This window comes from Sinohyriopsis cumingii, chromosome 2, assembly GCF_028554795.1.
Source record: "Sinohyriopsis cumingii isolate HCF-2022 chromosome 2, ASM2855479v2, whole genome shotgun sequence".
NCBI lineage: Eukaryota > Metazoa > Mollusca > Bivalvia > Unionida > Unionidae > Sinohyriopsis > Sinohyriopsis cumingii.
The window spans coordinates 31,545,739-31,566,089 of record NC_142962.1 but is presented as its reverse complement, the minus strand read 5'-3'; the positions used below and the strand labels follow the sequence as shown (position 1 = coordinate 31,566,089).

At 35.5% G+C, this 20,351-nt stretch overlaps 1 protein-coding gene across 2 annotated transcripts in view; it reads left to right on the top strand.

Moving 5' to 3' along the window:
* Positions 1-17,824, top strand: part of LOC149804573 (tRNA (guanine(37)-N(1))-methyltransferase-like) — a 29,489-nt gene extending 11,665 nt beyond the window's left edge. For both annotated transcript variants that reach the window (XM_089941712.1, XM_089941703.1), the window contains 2 exons: positions 4,342-4,956; positions 15,226-17,824. In XM_089941712.1, the coding sequence (XP_089797838.1) occupies positions 4,342-4,956; positions 15,226-15,272 (662 nt within the window). In that variant the 3' untranslated portion in view covers positions 15,273-17,824. The remainder of the gene's footprint in view (positions 1-4,341; positions 4,957-15,225) is intronic.
* Positions 17,825-20,351: the final 2,527 nt, after the last annotated feature.

Genomic DNA, 20,351 nt, shown 5'->3' with positions numbered 1-20,351 from the left:
GACAAGAAAAATAACAAAATTTAATCAATAACAATTAATAGTAGCAATTCCAATTCAACCTAAGTTATGTCAACAGAATTTAATAACAGTGGCTAATTTGGATTTATTTCATCATAATAATGAATGGTGAAAAGAGCGTAATGTCCATGACTGATTGCATCACCTTCCTTTTTTGACCCATGTATCATGTCTTCCTATTCTCTCTAGTCTTCCTATTCTGAACGCTTCATCTCTTTCTGGACTCCCTAGTTTTTTATTCTGAATACGTAATCTCTTTCTGGACTTCCATCTTTGGACTGTCCTGTCTTTCCCAGAAAGCTGTTCCCTTAAAGGACAAAATTACCCCATAATCTCCATATGTATCACTTCCTATACGTACATAAAATTCCCTCACTTACATTACTCAGAAGCTTAACTAGCTATCCAAACACTGCATAAATTCTGACCTAATTTGATAGATCATCACTCTCGCTTCACAGCAACCAACTATAAATTAACACTTGAGCATTGTATCTAACATTACCGTATCTCTTTACCTACGCTACTACATGGTCAATTACTATTGCAAAAGATTCACAAAATTCTAGCTCACAGCAATCCATAACCTACAAGATTATTTAAACATTACAAAATCAGATATAAATATGCGATTATTGTTAACTCATCATAATCAGTATCATCCTAACAGACAAAGGAAATTATTTCATATAACCCTCTGAAATCCTACAAATATGAAAACTTGGATCGCATGCAATCCGTCAATTCTATCAATGAACTAGTAACTGTAAAATTGGAGATAAATTGCATAACAACTCTAGCATCAACAGATTTCAATGAAATTGAATAAACGATACATAATATGGATCCTAGTCATATCGAACACATATACATACAACAAACACTCAAAAATAGAAAATTACTTGAAAAAATAAAATTGCGTACCTTAATGCTGTTCTCTTTTAGAAATTGTGTCCTAGCACTAAAATCTGTCTTTTCTTACAAGACAGACACCAGGTCTCTTTCTTGTTTAACGAGGAAAGCACTATTCTTTTTAAGCTTCTTCAGGGCCAAACTTCTTCTCTCTCAGGAATTTTCAGACTAAAGGATTTTGATCAAGGTCATCACTTTAAATTCACATTACTTCCAAAGTGTACACCTTAATTTACTCTGACCAATTGTACACAGCGGTTCCTAAATTTTCCCAAGATAATAATTTCTTCAGATTTTGGATAGCCTAAAATCTCTGAACTACGTTGCATATCAGCTTCCCTTTAAAAATGACTGTTTGACATGTGTTCCTGTCAAACGGTTGGTAGCTCAAATGTTTACTTTCTCAGGACAACATTGTGATGCCCCGGTCAAATCTCAATGAGTCGTAGATGCTGACCTTTCAAGTTTAACACTAACAACACTAACATGGGTGGGAAGAAAGAAGAAAAGTCGAAGTGACCCTTCACAAAGATTTTTCTGGCTTAAATATGATAAAATTTTAATGCTCAATGCATTCAACTTTAAGGTTCAATACTTATTCAAAATTCGACACTTTATTTTGATTTTCAGCTCCGATAGATTAAAATTAGACTTCCCAAAAACTATTGGAAGATTAATTGAAAATTTTATTTTTATTTCTTGAATTATATGGCAATCAATTTCAATAAGACCTTCAGTACTCAAGAATTGTCAACTGTCCTAACTTTGTTCCCATTCTTGAATAGTGTGCCATGTTTCTCGTAACCTCATACACATATTTGGAGAGTCTAACATCATTAATTGTGTCACCAGGATTAGTTGAGAGTACCAGCAAATGTTGGTTGGAAGTCATTGGCAATAAAAGATATAAATATGTCCTACAATCCAAATCATATAAAACACAATGAATATGTCAAAATTTCATGAATACCATATTGACTTCAGAGTTTTGGTACGTGAATGACTACAACCTGTTTGAACCAGGGATGTGGGCTTTCATTACCCTTCTCTTTTTAGGACACCTGCATTGGGAGTTTTCTGAGATGGCAAAGGCAATTATTTAAAAATGGGTTACTACCTCTTGTGTCATGAATATAATGGAAAACTATCCTGTATGTAATTTTTCACTGGGATATTTTAAAATAAAAATAAAATTCATTTTTGTGAAATTTGCCAGAATTTAAAAACAAATATTCACCATTCGTAAATTGTTTAATTTTATTGGAATATCTTGAAGAAATGTTTAATGATGTATCGTATTTATAAATAAAATTGGATATTTTTATCATCGTCAGTTGTAAATGTTTTTTTAGCAGTTCAGTATGCTTTTGAAATCAATAAAATATATTACAGACACATAATAATACAGAGACACCATAAACAATTAATTTCTATACACTGGCCTATTTGTTTCATTCCACTCTTACAGGGCCCACAAGTAGTTTTATTAAAGTTTTTAGAACTGATGAATATTTAGATGGCCACCTCACTAATTTTACAAAACTTGCCTTTGAAAGAGCAATTTCACTGAAAAATCACCCAATTCCCCTGAAACTTTAAATATTAGTGATTTCAAATTAAAGGTGTCAGTGGGTACCCAGGTACTCAGGTACCCGTCCATTCATAATTACCCAGGTAATACAATTAACTAATGGGTACCTGTTTAGTTCATGTTAAAAAAAACCAAAATATGTTTCCAAGTTCAGATAAAAAATTATATCTGGCATCATCATGACTGAGTGAGACATAGAATTACAAGACAGTACAGTTTGAGGTTTGCGTCATGTGACATTGATCTATCAGTGTCCTACTGATCGTATATTTTCAACATGTTTGGCCATTTGGCTGTGGATGTTGAACAGTTTCATAATTTTCTATTTATATTAAATGTACATGACACATTTCTAAGAAAACAAATGGGTTTCTTGAATTTGAAACAATGTGTCACCGATTCATTATAAATGTAGTTTGATACACACCATGGCACCATATATGAACTGAAGCGGGCTTTGTGAATGTGACTCATGGATGTTATGAGAAAAAATTTTGGAGTAGAGGGATTTTGTCAACTTGAAAAACATCTGGCATCTGGAAAAGGACAAATCAATTGCGCTGTACAAATTTTGAAAGAGGAATTATACAGTCATGTAATACAGCATGCAGAATTTGTGGACTTGATTTTACGACCTTTCAGTGAAAGTTAAACATGTCATGTAGACCAGTTAAAGTGAATGTTGTGTATAAATAATTTTATTTTGTGTTGTGTCTGTATTCTCATACTAATCCACATGGAGTTAGCAGTTGTGACAAAAACTTTAACTAACTGTAGATCCAGGTATGTTGCAAAAATGAATGTACATTTTTCATAGGTTTTCTATAATTATGGCATGTAATATATAGATTACAATTTGTCTGCTTTGATTGCACTTTTTTGACACCAAATTTAATAATAACTACTCTTATACCTATTGGGGAATTGACATGTATGAACTTCCACAAACTGGTTCTGGTTCACATTGAATATAATTTCTCATTAATCAGGAATGTGGATAACCAATCATTAGAATTGACTTGTACCTCGATGACTTTTTCTACAATTTTGACATTTTAAAATCAGATTATTATTAAAATACCATGTATGTTGAATGTTTTAGTTTCATCTAGTTTGGTGCTGATGCTAATATGGTATAGTTCCATGCTCATGTATGCACCTCATTAGCCAGCCGGTGCTGATGGTAGGATTCAAACCTGCATCCTTTTAGTTGTTGGTTCAGCATGCAACCACTGATCCACTGCAGCTCATGCCAACAATAGTCGCCTCTTTTGACATGAAGGAGGGTGCATCAGCCATATAATGGTGATGAAAAAAAAGAATATGTTCCAGAAGTTTTTATTTCATATGAAAGGGCACTAAATCTTGCAGTCATATATTATCAAAATGTTTATACTTATGAGACTGTTTATTGTCATCTGATTGCTAATATCATTGTTCATTCAGTACAAATAAAACTTTTGCCACAGATTTTTCACACAGAAGAAAAGTATGAAAGGTCACCTTTGATCTGATCACATTCTCTAAATAAATTAAAAACTGTTTGATAATCTGTCTGTTATATTTATTAGTCAAAGTACAATGCCAGTCTTGGCATATATGATGTATTTAGAATATTTTTTTTCGATACTAAAAATGTCTCTTGACATTGTGGATTATACATGTACATGATTTTATGATAATTGTCATTTTAGATTGCATGCAATTTTTATTTTTTTTGATGAATTTATGATTAATTCGTAATGTATGACAATTACAATCTTTATAAATGTGATACACATATACAACAAAACAATTTTAGTTTTTCTTTTTCATTGTAGGTACAGAACATATGAGGATCATAGACTCTTTGGGGCACAAAGACGTCCTGTATGATGTGTTTGCTGGTGTGGGACCATTTTCAGTTCCAGCAGCCAAGAAGGGTGTGACAGTTGTAGCAAATGATCTCAACTCATATTCATATGAAAGTCTTCAGAACAATGTGAAACTTAATAAAGTTAAAGGTTCGATTGAGTGTTACAATCTGGATGGTAGAGAATTTATAAAGACTGTTGTCAAAGACCATATGTGTCAAACTTGGAAAGAATGCATAGAAAATGAAACAAAAAGAAATATTGTGTTTACAATGAATTTACCAGCTCTTGCAGTGGAATTTCTGGACAGCTTTGTAGGTCTTCTTGCAGATGTGGAAGATCATGATTTTATTGATAGTGAATGGGTTACGATGCCGAGAGTGCATTGTTACAGTTTTAGCAAAAGTGACGACCCAAAGAAAGACGTGACAGACAGAGTGGTTGCGGTACTTGGCAGTGGAATTCTTCATGGTCTTGATATTCGCAGAGTGAGGAATGTAGCCCCGAATAAAGATATGTTGTGTGCCACATTTACATTAAATAGAGATGTCATTCTTGACCAACAACATCAAGTGTTACATGGTAATTGAGTATCCAGTTCAGGTTTCTTTTTGAGTTCATAGATTGTAGTGAGAAGGGTACATATGATAGACACATATCCTTTCTGCTGTAGTAGATGGTGGCATGTCTGTCATATGTTATTTGAAATTGATTAAGAATTTGAAGTGCCTACATTTAGGGAATACTATGAATTCATTTTTAGCTCTACTTGTCATAGAATAGAGGAGCTTATGGGGTGGTCTGTTGTCTGTCATCAGTCCATCAGTTAACTACTTAGAGGTTTTCCATGGAATTTAACACGTACATTCATATCTAGGCTTACTTGATCCTAAATGAAACTGTTGGTTGTCCAGTATGGCCTGCAACAATGTCCATGTTGGAACTGTTACACCTCTCCCTTGATAACTCGTGCACAACGGGGTCCACAAACATAGACCGCACTATAAACAAGATGTGAGTTACTGAGGGACCTCCAAAATTGAATTGTTTTCTTCTCGCTTTGACATCAAGAAAACCATGGGGGGGGGGGGCAGCGTTAGGGAACTGGGTTGTTTATTGACTGAATCTTCATTTTACAATCACATCAATAATAACTTTTAATAACAAGCTTTTTCTAATGAAGTTGTTCATTATTCTGTTTAAATAACATTTATTTTCAAAATGTCCAAGATATGAAGGATCACTCCCACTGGTTTTGTTTGGCTGCCTTGTTATCTTTGATCACAGTTATGAAAGAGTCTGTTAATTTAAGGTAGTTTATGTTACATACACAGTAACATTTATAAGTGTTCATTTGATTAAATAGAGTCACCTGACATACGACCAGGGCGGCTAGATTTTAAGTTTGTAGGATTTTCGTGCCTTTTAACTTTTCTTTTATTCCACCTCCTTTATTTGATTCAAAAGAAATAATTAACTTGATAATAATAATAATAATGAGGACTTTGCATAGCTCCTAATCTTTAGAAGCTCGAAGCGCTTTACAACATTAGACAACACCTATAAGATAAAAAACATATAATAATATTATTACAAAAACAAACACCATGAAATTTGAAAAACATTAAAAAATAAAAAAACATGCTGAGAATATTTCAGGTAGGAAACATTATTAGGTCTTTAAGTTTGTTCTTGCAGTTGAAAAAAATGAGTTTTGAGAGCCCTCTTGAATGTGATCACTGTGTCTTTGTGTCTAAGTTCAGTGGGCATTTCATTTCATGTTGCTGGACCCTGGTATGCAAAAGAACACTGTCCATATGACTTTGTTTTCATAGTGGGAATAATGAGTATACGACTTGTTTTCGTAGTGGGAATAATGAGTATACAACTGTCAGAAGAGGAGCTTAAGTATCTTGCTGGAGTGTACACATGGGTGAGGTCGGATAGGTATGTTGGACTAGAGTCCGACAGTGAAACGTAGCACAGAGAACAAATTTTGTGTTTGATTCTGGATCGAATGGATATCCAGTGTAGGGTACAGAGCATCAGGGAGGTGTGCTCTGATTGTGCAACTCTAAGTATGATCCGAGCAGCTGTGTTTTGAACTTTTTGAAGTTTCTGGAGTATTGAGATGAACCAGACAGAATTGAGTTACAATAGTCCAGTCTTGAAAGTACTAATGAACACACAAGTGTTTTAGTGGCATCAACTGAGAGATATTTGCGAATTGAGCTGATGCTTCTCAGCTCAAGATATGCAGCCTTGCATATGTTCATGACATGTTGGTGCAGTGTGAGAGTACTGTCCAGAGTAACACCTAGGTTTCGTACAGATTGTGTGAATTTAATGTTGGCGTTGCTGATATTTATTGTTTGAGGTAAAGGATGTGAATGAGAAAGTCTTTGTGTTGTGATCAGAATGGACTCAGTTTTATCATCATTCATCTGCAGCTTGTTACATGTCATCCATGATTTCACATCAGAAATGCACCTCTCTACACCTTGGATGGTAGCGTCAATTTCAGTTATGGTCTAGTGTTGGTTTCTTCAGCAGAGGCTTTACAATGGCAGTTTTGAAAAATGATGGGAATTCCCCGGATGAGAGAGAGGTATTAATAACATCAGTTAGTGAAGGCAATACTGGATCTAAGCACTCAAGCAGCAGTGATGATGGAATTGGAATCAAGTTCACATGACTTTGGTGCACTCTTTATCACGATTGTATGTATGAAATCCATAGAGACAGGTTCAAATGCTGCTAATGGTTGCCACTCAAATTCTGTATCCCAACTGTATGGTGATGAGTCAATTGAAATTGTGGTGGCAAGCTTATCTCTAATGGTTTGTACTTTGTCACGGAAGAAATTTGCAAACATGTCTGGAAGGTCGATTGGAGAGAAGGTAGTTGGAAGTGGTGTTGATTTGTTCCTTGACATTAGCTTGTTAGTAATCTCGAAGAGTTCTTTGCAGCTGGAACTTTCCATGATCATAGTAGTGTAGTTGGCTGATTTTGCTGCATGGACTATATTTATGACATTCTTCTTAGCGACTTCACAGATTTGCTTATAAATAGTGAGTCTGGTGGAAAGCCAAAGCCTCTCAGCTTTACGGCGGTCTCTTTTAGCAGTGTGAAGCTGATCCCTAACACTGCTATTCCATGGAGAACACTTTTGAATTGATACTCTACACTTGGTAGCTGGGGCATATTTGTCAAGCAATGAATGCAGACAGTTACCGAGTTGTTCTGCGGTAGGAGGTAAGCAAGTTGTTAGGTTAGCTTGGATGTCGTGCATTAGTTTGGTTCTATTTATCATACAGAGGTTTCTCTTAGTAGCAGATAAAGGTGGAGGGTTAGGGACTGATACGTCAAGATGGCATATAATGCAGAGGTGATCTGATGCAAGGCCATGGGATACCAGGGAGGACCGTAGAATGTTATCATCAGGTCTATGAAGAATCCAGTCTAAAATGTGACCATGTTTCTTGATCCCATATCCAAATACAAAGGAGGCTAGCTTTTAATTCAGTGCACCACTACAATAAATACTTCCGGAAGTCAGTTGTCAAAATACGGTGGGCACTTAATTAGGTTATCAGAGAAACGCTCGCGGACATAGCTGTTACGGTAGATTGATGCATTTTACGTTTAATTACAAGCGGACACATTGCATTTATGATGATTACACTTAAAAGGAACTAAAAGATAGAACTAGAACACAAATTTCAATTGACAGTTTTTTTAATTTAATTTTTATTTATTTATTAAAGTACTGCCTCCACTTGGCGTAAGTGACATTTTCAATAATCAAAATTTCCTTACGTATCGTTAAGTACAGTGTACAAGGAATGTCGTTTGGAAAGAAGATGTAAAAAGAACTGTATGACCTATTTTTAAATTTGATATTTCATAGTGTTGATTAAAATTTATATGGCCACTATCGTGATCATCTTTAAAATCTTATTATACTATGAATGTTTGGTCATATCTACATGAGGTTTGCACCAAAAGACTTCTTATGATATTTAGCTGGTCCGAAATAAAAGCAGTATAATCTTACGTCTGGCATGTCCACCACAATGTCCATCTTGAAAATCTTAATCTTATTGTAACTTGAAAATATGGTCATACTGGCATGGACTTTTTACCGAAAAGATTTACGTTGTCTAATTGGTTTTAAATTAAAATCATATTGACCTTACCACCAGTATGGCCAATGTCATGGCCATCTTGAAAATCTTATTGCTCAAGAATATTAGAAATTGTTTGAATACCCAGCATTTAACAAAAAGAAATGGTCTTATCATAGAATCCTGGAATTCTTTCAGTCACTAGTGCCAACAGTCCCATTGAGATACTCTTATTATTCTTTGGGTTTTATTGATTTTGTAGTTTCTATAGACCAGAGACTAAAAGAGTAATGATCTCTCTGTGGAGACATAAGGACCCCATTCCTCAATATATGAATTTAAATAATGATGAAATGGAGCCCTACATAGTGTCTCAAAATAGGGAGAAGTCTCTTCTTCCACTTGGCAGAACAGGGAGGAAAGAGAGACCATCAGTTTACATGCTGAATACTTGTTGTAGTCGAGTGTTTATACGCACACCATAAGACGAAGTAAATTATGTTGCGACGTCTGTCTGGCCATCTGTCTGGTACCAGTTTTGTTGCACAATAACTTGAGTTCTTCACCCATTACAGTGACTTTATGGATGGCTTGCATTTTGATAAGAAAGAGCCCCATTGATTTCAGGATCAGGAGGTCAGAGGTTCAGGTCACTGAAAGAAGACTAATGGTTTCTGCACAATAACAAGACTCCTATTAATTTTGGGTCAAAGGTCACTGTGATGAAAAGAAAAAAGGAGGCTTTTGCACAGTAGCATGATGTATTGCACCTAGAATGCCAAGGACAGGTGACATTGTATCCTCCATCTCTCCGGATTTTGGGGGCATGCACATTTTGAAGGGACTAAGAAAAATACTGGGTAGTATTTTTTTAATGTACTATAGTAGTAAAAAAAAACCTCAGATATTTTTTACATTGACAGTTTTGCTATCTTAACTTTGTTCTCTACACTGTACTATCATCTTTACCATGGATACTTATTCTGTCGTTATAAACATTTCATGAAGTACCCTAGTAACTCATGAAGTACCCTAGTAACTCATGAAGTACCCTAGTAACTCATAAAACATTTGCATGTTTGAGCATGGAGAAGTGCATTATGGAATTTTCCATTCATGATCTTGCTCTCATGTAACTTGTACTGTTATCACTCTTTATGTACCACCACTCTGGTGGCCTAAGTGGTTAGAGCATCTGCCTTGGATATGGGAGGTTGTGGGTTCAAAACCCGGCAGAGTCGTACCAAAGACTTATAAAAAAAATGGTACTGGTAGCAGCCTTGCTTGGTTATCAGCATTAAGAGTTTAATGTTAGGACTGGTCATCCTGATGCCTGTATAATGTGACTGAGGGTGGCATGATGCCACATGTCTGTCACGATGCCCTGGTGCTCAGTATCACTATAAGCTGCCAAACTGCAGACATCGTAGCAATATGACTGGAAAGTTGTTAAAGCCATGTTAAAAATCCAATCACACACACACTCTCTTTTTGTACCACCATTTATTTTCTTCCTATGTTTTCTGTAGTTTTTCACCCCATAAATGTAGTCCCTTATGTCATTAATTCAACCTCAAAAATGTGTTACTAAAGTGCTGTCAGTGACTTTGCATTACAACTTGGAAAAATACTACAAACCTTAAATGTTTTTTTGCTGACAAGAAAGTTTTAAAATGGAAATCATTTATTTTCTTCCTATGTTTTCTGTAGTTTTTCACCCCATAAATGTAGTCCCTTTTGTCATTAATTCAAACCTTAAATGTTTTGTTGCTGACAAGAAAGTTTTAAAATAGAAATATCACTGTTTTGCTTTTTTAATGTCTTTAGCAACTCTGGCCATTGCTAGTTTCAGCATGGGTGTGGATGCATGTAAAGTTTAGCAAAAGAGTGAACTTTTCCCTGTCGTAAAATCTGTTCAAGGTTCACATATGAATAAGATTTGGAGGACAAAAATTTGCAGAAACCTGGAATCCAAGGTGCAACACTGACAATAGTTCTACAGAAAAACATGCAGTCAAAAGGTTTAAAGTCACTGAGACTAAATGAAGTTATATCACACACATGGACCAAACCATGTGCATAGCTTGCATTTGGGGTAGTGAAAAGAATATAGGGTTTTCACCAAAGGTCTTCCAATGGTGTCTAGTTTGTCATAAATGATAATGTTGCCAATCTTACATCGAGTGTGGCTGCTGCAGTGGCCAGTTTGAAACCTGCTTACTCAAGATTGTCAGAGATAGTTTCAGCAATGAAGAATTTAAAACTTTTTTTGCTCATTTAAACCAACCACTTACCTAGCCTTGCAAGTTTCATTAAAATTTCCAAACATAATGACAGACAAATTAATTAAAAAGAATTTTATGGCAGCCTGACAAAAATCAGTTTCTGATATACAGTTTTGATTAGATCAGTACACCTAGTTTCCAGACTCATTCGTTTCTTTTGTTCTGTGTTTTATTCAGATTTAGAGAATAATTGCAATTGATTCCCACCATATGACTTGAAGGTAGACCAATGAGTTTCTGACTCAAGGGGAAATAATGTTGGATATGTACTTTTATTAACCATAAATAGACAGGGTCCTTAGGGATCTTTTGTTTTTACAGCAAAGAAATTACAGTGAAATAATTTAAAACAGTATCTATTCTTCCTGAATGGTTTGATGTATCTACATGTGGTTTTCGTTGAAATTCTTCATATATTTTCTATTTGTTTGTAACCCCTGGTGGAGTCTCCCTACCGATTTTAAAAATGAAAATCATCAAGGATGTAAACAATGCGAAGAAACTTTGTCATTTCATTGACTGATTTATAATGTCTAACCTGATTGTTGCCATGTGGACCCTAGCACTGTCAATTATTGTTGTTTCAACATAGACAGAAGCTGTTGATGTAAACAAGCAAATAGGCTGCTCGCTGTTCATTTTTGTTACTAAGAATAGTCCATTTCTGTTACCAAGAATAGTCCATTTCAGTAAAAACACATCTGTGTCCAATATTTGCAATGTCCAGTTAAAATATTTCAAAAACAAACTGAACAAATAAATAGGAGGAACTATTGAATACATGTGTTCAAAGAGATGTGATCCAAAATTTACAGAATTATTGTGATTTTATAAGATGGTGACCTACATCACATTTGTTGCTTGAAAACAGAGACAGGCCCATGCAAATATGGTGACCGTGTTGCTAAAGAAACTCCCATTTCATTCAAAATGCCAATAAGTGAAGAGTATTTGGGACTACCAGGTTAGAACTTATAAATCATTGAATGAAATGACTAAGTTTTGTGCATTTTTTATATCCATGTTGCCTTCTGTTTTTAAAATTGGTAGAGGGGTGCAAACAAATGGGATGATGTTGAATTAAAATGGTGCCAATCAGAGATGACCTCAAGCATCCAATATTGCCATCTTCACAGTCTTGTAAGCATCCTGAACAGATGGTTTTATTGACATGGGGTTTTTGCTGTCACATGATGTCTGCTTGCTCTTAAATGAAGATGGTGTCAATCTGACATCCAGTTTGGTCACTATGTTGGCCATTTTGAAAATCTTTTTATTGCTACTCTTCAACTTATGGTTATATTGTCATGAGGTTGTCACAAAAAGGCTTCTTATTATATGTAGTTGGTCTGAAACTAAAATGGTCAATCTGACATCCAGTTTAGCTGCTAAGGTAGTCTTCATGAAAATCTTGTTTTAGCTACATCCCGAGAATGGTTGCTCATAGTTGCATATAGTTTTCCCTATACAAAATCTTGTTATGATTGGTTGGTCATTTATGAAAATGATGCTGAACAGATACAATATGGCTGCCATTTTAGTCATCTTAAGAAAAAGAATATTGTACATCTTTTGAGCAGATGGTCATATTGGTGTGAAATTTCACTGAAAGTCATCCATGATACCTAGTTGGTCCAAAATAAAAATGTTGATCAAAGCTCCAAAAGGATGGCCATTGTGGCATCTTAAAAATCTTACCACTAGTCCCCTTGACAGGATTTGATATTGATATGTGGTTTTCATGAAAACACCCCTGACTATATGAAGTTGAGAGTTGCTTCTAAATGAAAATAATGCCAGCATGACCTCCTGAATTTTAACAAATCTTGTAACAGCTACTTCTGCAGAATACATAACCTTTTTTGTTGTTTAAAATAACTTTCTCATAATATTTACTTGTTCCTGTTTCAAAATAATGTTGATACAACCTCCAAAATGGCTGACTTGATGGTTGTCCAGAAATATTTTATTTGGCTGCTTCTTCAAAACATTGTTGTTGTTGTTGTTGTAGGGTTTAATACCATTTTTCAGCACACGATAGGCTATACATGGTGGCCAGTATTAATAGTGGAGGAAGAACCCGGGAAAACCCCAGAAAGAACCACCAACCCATGAGAAGCTACTGGCAAGCTTTCTCATATACCCACATTAGCCAAATCTGAGACTCGAACCCACGCAGACAGAGGTGAGATGGCAGTAATCCATAATGGAGAGCGCTTTAGGCCACTTGGCCACTCGGGGTCCCCAAAGCATATTTGTATTGACATGTAGATTTTCACTAAAATGCGATATGATTATGTAGCTAAGTTCCAAATGAAAATGGTGCTCATCTGACCTCAGCACAACACCATCTCTATTCTGAAAATCTTGTTGTCACTACTACCCATGGATGAATGGGTTTTAACTGAAACATGTCTTGAGACATTTAATTGGATCTAAATGAAAATGCCGAAGATCACCAACATATCAACACTAATGTGAAGGAGTTTTAAAAATCAGAACTAATTCATATTGGGTCAAGTCTAAGGTCATTACTTGCAATTTTTTACTTCACTCAGATTCACTCGCTGTGACTGTACGTGTTTATCTGTGACAGCAACATCTGAATTATGACTGTGTTTTGTATTTACCATATATTCTTGCTTATAAGTCATGTCGAATTGCAAACTGCACAGACCCAGATCTGCCATCACATGAGCTGGCAGACCTGGGTCTGTGCAGTTTGTTTGGAGTAATCAGAACAACAAACAATATATACCCTGTTCTGCAGGTGCATTATGCTATGATAGAATAGGCTCTTTGTTGTTTGCAGTTTGACTCCCACTTATAAGTGAGTATGGACAGTAGTTGAATTCAAGTTGATAGCAATCTCATATTGGTTTTAAGGTCTCAGGTCTTGACTTTTTTATATCAGTACTGGCTTGTAAGCCTGATAACACAGAAATGTATGAATGGATTTTGTTCATTTAATCCTGTTCTTGTGGACAAAGAAAAGGTTTGTTACAAACTCTGCTACCAGTATGTTTGAGTTCCTCAGCAATATCAGATATGGTTTCAGCAGAAAACAGACTTGTGGATTTTTGGAATTTCTTGTAGTCATTAATTTAGAGCACAAGTCCCTTCGAGCAATTTTTGTTGTGTATTTGCAAAAATGACAATTGGTAATTAAGTTAATGATTATGTGAATAACCTTAATTGTCTCCATTATTGATTAGGTCTTTGAATTTTGGTCTGAAGCAATCACTAAATTCATGAAAATTGATGACCATGAATTCTTAGGATTGCTCAGCAGAACTTTTAAGAGAATTTTTTTTGTTTACTTTTGTGTGTGTATGCGTGTGTGTGATTTAGATTTTCAATGTAATTTTAAAACATTTTCAGTTATACTGCTATGATGTCTACAGTGTGGCAGTTTATAGTGATGTTTAGCACTGGGGCATCATGCCACATACATGTAGCATGATGTCCAACCAAGTCACATTATTCTGACACCAGGCTGACCAGTCCAAACAGTAACACTAATTCGTAATGCTGAGCATCTAGCAAGGCAGTGTTAGTACCATTTTTATGTCTTTGTTATGACTCATCCTGGGTTTGAACCTGTGATCTCCCACGTCCGAAGTGAACGTTTTAATCACTAAGCCACAAGAGCAGTCATTTGCTTTTGTTGTGTTTTGACAGCACTTTTAATATGTTATTGGCTATATCATGCCAAGAAAACGGAGCTAAGCGTCGTTCACCAAGGACACAATAATGCAGACAACCTGGGCTGGCCTGGCCTGGGTGGGTATCGAACCCACAGCCCTTGGATAAAGAGTCTGACCCTCTACCAACTGAGCTACCATGGTCCTATTTGATCATATGACTGTTGTTATTTAGGTTGATAAACCTATATAATTTTTTTAAAAATATAATAACACCTAATGACTTAACAAATGGGATCACAATGAAATGCAAACAGAGGTGTGATGTCTGAGGTATTCAGATGCAGTTCGCATCCCTGTGTTACCATTTTTTGGAATATGTATTACAATCGTTTTTCATCATGTGATAAATGAATGCATTTGTGCTCATTTCAGAATAAATTTATGAAATTCTTTGAAGATGATGATATCATTTTGTACGCAAACTTATTAGCAAAAAAGAAATTGCATGGCATATGCCAGTTATTTAATGTCACATGGTAACATGGAATTTTAAGACTTCATAGAGCACTTTTGAAATATAAATGAAATTGAATTGCAGTGGTGTAAATAGGATTAAATTAAACCATATAGAAGTTTCTTATTCAGGGGTCTGGGTTTGAATTATATATTGACATATATTTTAAAAAATGGCAAAGACATGTGGAAGCTGGAGCTGTCAGACTTTGATACAAAATATATTTTTTTAAATGCTGTATCACTATGAAATAAATGTATCCTTGATTTTTCTTTCAGAGGGACCTCCAGCCAAGCAACTGAAAATGGAGGAATCTGCTGTATAGGACAAATGGCCATTAGTATATGTTGCTTTACTTTGCTGATATAATAAATGAAGAATGCAGTCTTGTCTGATGCAGACTTTTGAATGAGTACATTGTATGTCAAATTAAGGTCATCAGCTGCACAGCTGTGGGATGTAGAATATGTATGAATGCATGGATTATGTACGTACAATCCTGATGAAGAGTGCACCCAAGTCATGTGAACTTGATCCAGTTCCAACATCACTGCTGCTTGAGTGCTTAGATCCAGCATTGCCTTCACTAACTGATGTTATTAATACCTCTGTCTCATCCGGGGAATTCCCATCATTTTTTCAATGATTTTTGCCATTGTAAAGCCTCTGCTGAAGAAACCAACACTAGACCATAATGATTTAAAGAACTACCGCCCAGTTTCTAATCTCCCATTCATATAAAAAATCTTAGATAAGGTAGTTCTATCCCAGCTTGTATCTCATCTGAGTTCAAACATTCTTTTTAGCAATGTACAATCTGCATATCGCCCTTGCCACAGTAATGAAACTACTCTTCTAAAAGTAGTTAATGACAATTCTCTCTGCTTTGGATAGTGGAAAGATTACAGTCCTCACCCTCCTTTATTTGTCTGCAGCATTTGACACAATAGACCATAATATATTCATTGTCACCAGCATGTATTTGGCATTCATGATATTGTGAACCATTTGAGTTCTGTAAATAATGCTTTTGAGGGATGATCAATAGATGCATCTAAAATTACACATGCTGCTCATTTCTGAAGTTTATAAATCCTGTCAAGCTCAGATTTAGCACAGTTTCCCCATACATTAGGACAATAATACATTGTTGGAAGAATATATGACTTGTAGTATAGATTTTGAGTTTCCATAGGTAAATATTTCTTGATTCTGCTGAGAAGGGAAATTTTGGATGACACTGTTTTACAAAGCTTATCAATATGGTCATTCCATAATAAATTATTATCTACGGACACACATATAAGCCTTTCATGTTTGACATTTTCTAATGGATGACTATTTATTGCAATTGTTTTGGGTTCCCTGACTTGTGTAGCTTTTGTGATGTCCCCAAAATCATACATTTTCTTTTACCTTCATTAATTACCATCCTATTTTGTTGTGCCCAGTTTTGGACTCTAATAAGGTCTGAGTTTAATCTTGTTTGGATAACTTCAGTATCAAAACTACATGCATGCAAGGTTGCATCATCTGCAAACAAATCTGTATTTGTGGATTCAATATTTAATGGTAGATCATTGATATAGATAAGGAAGAGGAGAGGGCCCAAAACTGAGCCTTGAGGGACTCCTGAATGAATAGTGCGAGTTTGAGAGCTAATATTGCCAATGCTTACTTGTTGAGACCTTTGGTTTAGGTATGATCTAAACCAGTTTAAAGATGGATTACCAAACCTGTAACAGTTCAACTTTTGCAGCAGAATTTCATGATCAACAAAATCAAAGGCTTTCTTGAAGTCAAGGAAAACAATCTCAGTCATATGTCCATTATCCATTTCCTTCAGCCAAAGATCAGTTAATTTGGTAAGTTCTGTTTGGCACGAGTGGTACTTTCTAAGTCCTGATTGTGCTTTATGAAATGGAGAGTATGTTTCAGAAAATTTATAGACCTGAATGGCTACATGCTCAACACATAATTGCAATGGCTGACTTTATTTCAATTTGCAATGAAAATTAATAATTATATAAAATAATAAAATACCTAATTCTGCCTAATTAAAACATGACTATATAAAATCCTAAAATATATGATCCTGCTACAATACAGTTATTTAAAATGGGCAGATTGCAAATTAATGTTTGTTATAGTTCCTGTGGGAATATATGAGAGTGATCCAGACAATACGATGCTCTTGGATACCCATATGTTAGATCCAGACTGAAGAAGGATGCCATTACCAAAATACCCCTCCATATTTCAGATCATTCATAAAAAGGTTAAACATTTGGCTTGCAAAAAAAAGGCAGAAAGCCGAGGTAGGTGACTGCACAATAATAACGTTCCATTTGCTCATACACACATATATTATCAATTCAGTTCTATTTACTAGTATAAAATCCTGTTACTGGATTATCAACAGAACAAACAAATGCTTCCAGACACACTTTTAATGTCATATATTGTACATGTATGTATGTACATGTATATATGTGTGTATGTATGCATATATATAAAATTAACACATGTTAATATTATGATCATTCCTAAGTATAAATATAAATTTTCATAGCCACTTAATAATCTAAGTCCAAAGTGTATGCATTCTTATTTAAATTGTGTATTTGTTAATGTTGAGGTTACTCAGCAATACCATCAGTGTTCACATTGGTTTGAATGCTTGACCACTGTGGTGCAAAGCAATGCCATCAGTATTCACACTGGTTTGAATGCTTGACCACTGTGGTGCAAAGCAATCTGTTCATGTACTGTCCTATACATTCATAGGTGTTGGTTCAAAATGTCTTTGAAGCATTTTAGACTGCCAGTTTTCACTCAAGTTGTAGAGACTAAGAAGAAAATAAATCGTTTATTTTAGTGATAGTTTATTAGTTGTTTTTTTTACCAACAGCAATTTTACCACCATTTTATCTTGGTAATTCACTTCTAGCAGTTCAGTTTAATTACAAGTTACAGTTTTTACCTAAATCAGTCAGTGTCCATAAAAAAAACATTAATTGTGATGAAGAATGTGTGATTTGGATTTTTAATGTAGCTTTAACAAATTTTCAGTCATATAGCCACAATGTCTGCAGTGTGGCAGTTTTTAGTGATGTCTAGCACTGAGGCATCATGCCACAGAATTGTAGTGTGATGTGACACCCAGTCACATTATCCTGACACCAGGCTGACCAGTCCTAACACTATCTTCAATGCATCTTTGATGTGACATGACCAGGGTTCGAACCCACTATCTTCCACATCTGAGGTGGATGCGCTAACCATTTGGCCACCAGAGCGGTCTGATGAAGAATATGATTGAATACAATAAATAGGGCAGATGGATGGCAAAATATCACATGGGCAAAATGACATGGGTGTAAAGAAGTTATTGGTGAAACAGCCAGGACTTGAGGGTGTCTCTTGGAGGGTGGTGGGAGATGCAGTGGCAAAGCATCTGCCCCAAGCAATCATCAAACAACTCTTTAATGGGAGGGTTCCCTATATAAAGTTTTGTGGGGAGAGGGTGGCATAGTATCTACCCCAAGCAATCCCCAAAGTGGAGGGGGATTTCCAATTAAAGAACCTTTTTAATGGGAGGGTTCCCTAGAAAAAGTTTGTTTTGGGGGGGGGAGCGGTATAGCATCTGCCCCAAACAATCCTCACAACCGGGGTGGGTGTATTTCCCATCAAACAACTTTTTTAAATGAGAGGGTTCCTTGAATAATGTTTTGCACGGGGTTGGGGAGAGGGTGGCAGATTTTTCTTACAGTTCATGCTATTTCAGAATATAGCACTGCCAAATGGCTTTTCTGACCCTAAGATCATCTAAACTTTAATCATTATCTCCATGTACTTGAACACGAGGACACATTGCTGGATTTTACCTTATATCTAAAATAACACTGAAATCACGTGAAAAACGGGGAGTAAAGTAAAATACCAGACTGCTTTATTGCAGTGTTATCAATATATAAGACATCTATTGCATGCTACCTTTAAACATCACCCCTTAAACCCAATTTTCACATGTAAATAACTTTTTTCCTCCCTCATATTTGTACAGTCTTCACAGTTATGCCAAGGGCATTGTAGTGAAATTATAGCAGAAAATGTAATATAAATCTAGTGTGATGCAGGCCCCCCCCCCCCCAATTTACAGCATACTTGTATTTGTGCTATCCATTCAAAGGAATGTAATGCACACTGAGGAGTATGACCAATTAGGATATCCTCAGCCTATTTCGTCAGATACTAGGGAGAAGAAAAAAAACTCAGATTCCAGTGATGGAGGTTTTAAACTGCCGTCTAACCCATGGTTGTTATTCCATCATATTTACGTCATGATGTTGCAATAACTGGATGATGTGTAAATGCTCAAGTATTTGGTTGATTGTCGAAGTGTCGAGTGTTTCTTTTTCAACATCTATCATTTTAAATAAATCTGTTCTTCAGAGATCTCGCCACATGTTCGTCCACCAAAAACTACCATTCATAGAATAGAAGATAATGGAGTTGCATTAGAATGAGATGGTGTTGTTCCAAAAGGGAACATGACCTAATCAACAACAACAAAAGCAATAATAATATTTTTATCATTAATTAATTAATAATTTATTTCCCTAGAATACAAAGTGAAAATTTAAAAAGAACTTAACAGTATTGTGAATTAAATCCCAAATTGTCCAGAGTTCTATCACCAGTCCTAATGAATAAAGTTCTAATTATTTTCAAGTGGTTTTCAAAATAAGACCCAAAAAACTGAATGTGTTATTGTGTTTGTAGTGGCATGGAACGTGGATATGTGCAAACAATATTTTAATGAATCACAATAATATAATCCCATATGTCCTTGTTTGAATTTACTATAATTCAAAAATAATGTTCCAGTTCAAGAATATGCTAGATGAAACGTTTTTATTTCCAGTGAATAATAATTTCAATAAATAATTAAACCCAACTGAAATACTGAAGACAACAATAAGACAGTTCTGCCTTAGATGTTAGATGCAAGAATGAGTAATTTCTCAAGTAAGCAAAAATATATAAAAATCTAAGACACAAAAGTAGAACCAGTGTGTGTGTGTGTGTGTGTGTGTGTGATTTGCGTTTTTAATGTAGCTTTAACAACTTTTCAGTTGCATCGCTACAGTGTATGCAGTGTGGCAGTTTATAGTGATTTTTAGAACTGGGGCATTATGCCGCAGACATGTAGCATGATGTCCCACCCAGTCACATTATCCTAACACCAGACTGACCGGTCCTAATACTAACCTCTTAATGCTGAGCGCCGAGCGAGGCAGCTGTTAGTACCATGTTTATAAGCCTTTGGTATGACTCAGCTAGGGTACAAATCCTTGACATCCCGCATCCGAGGTGGACGCTTTAACCACTAGGGCACCGG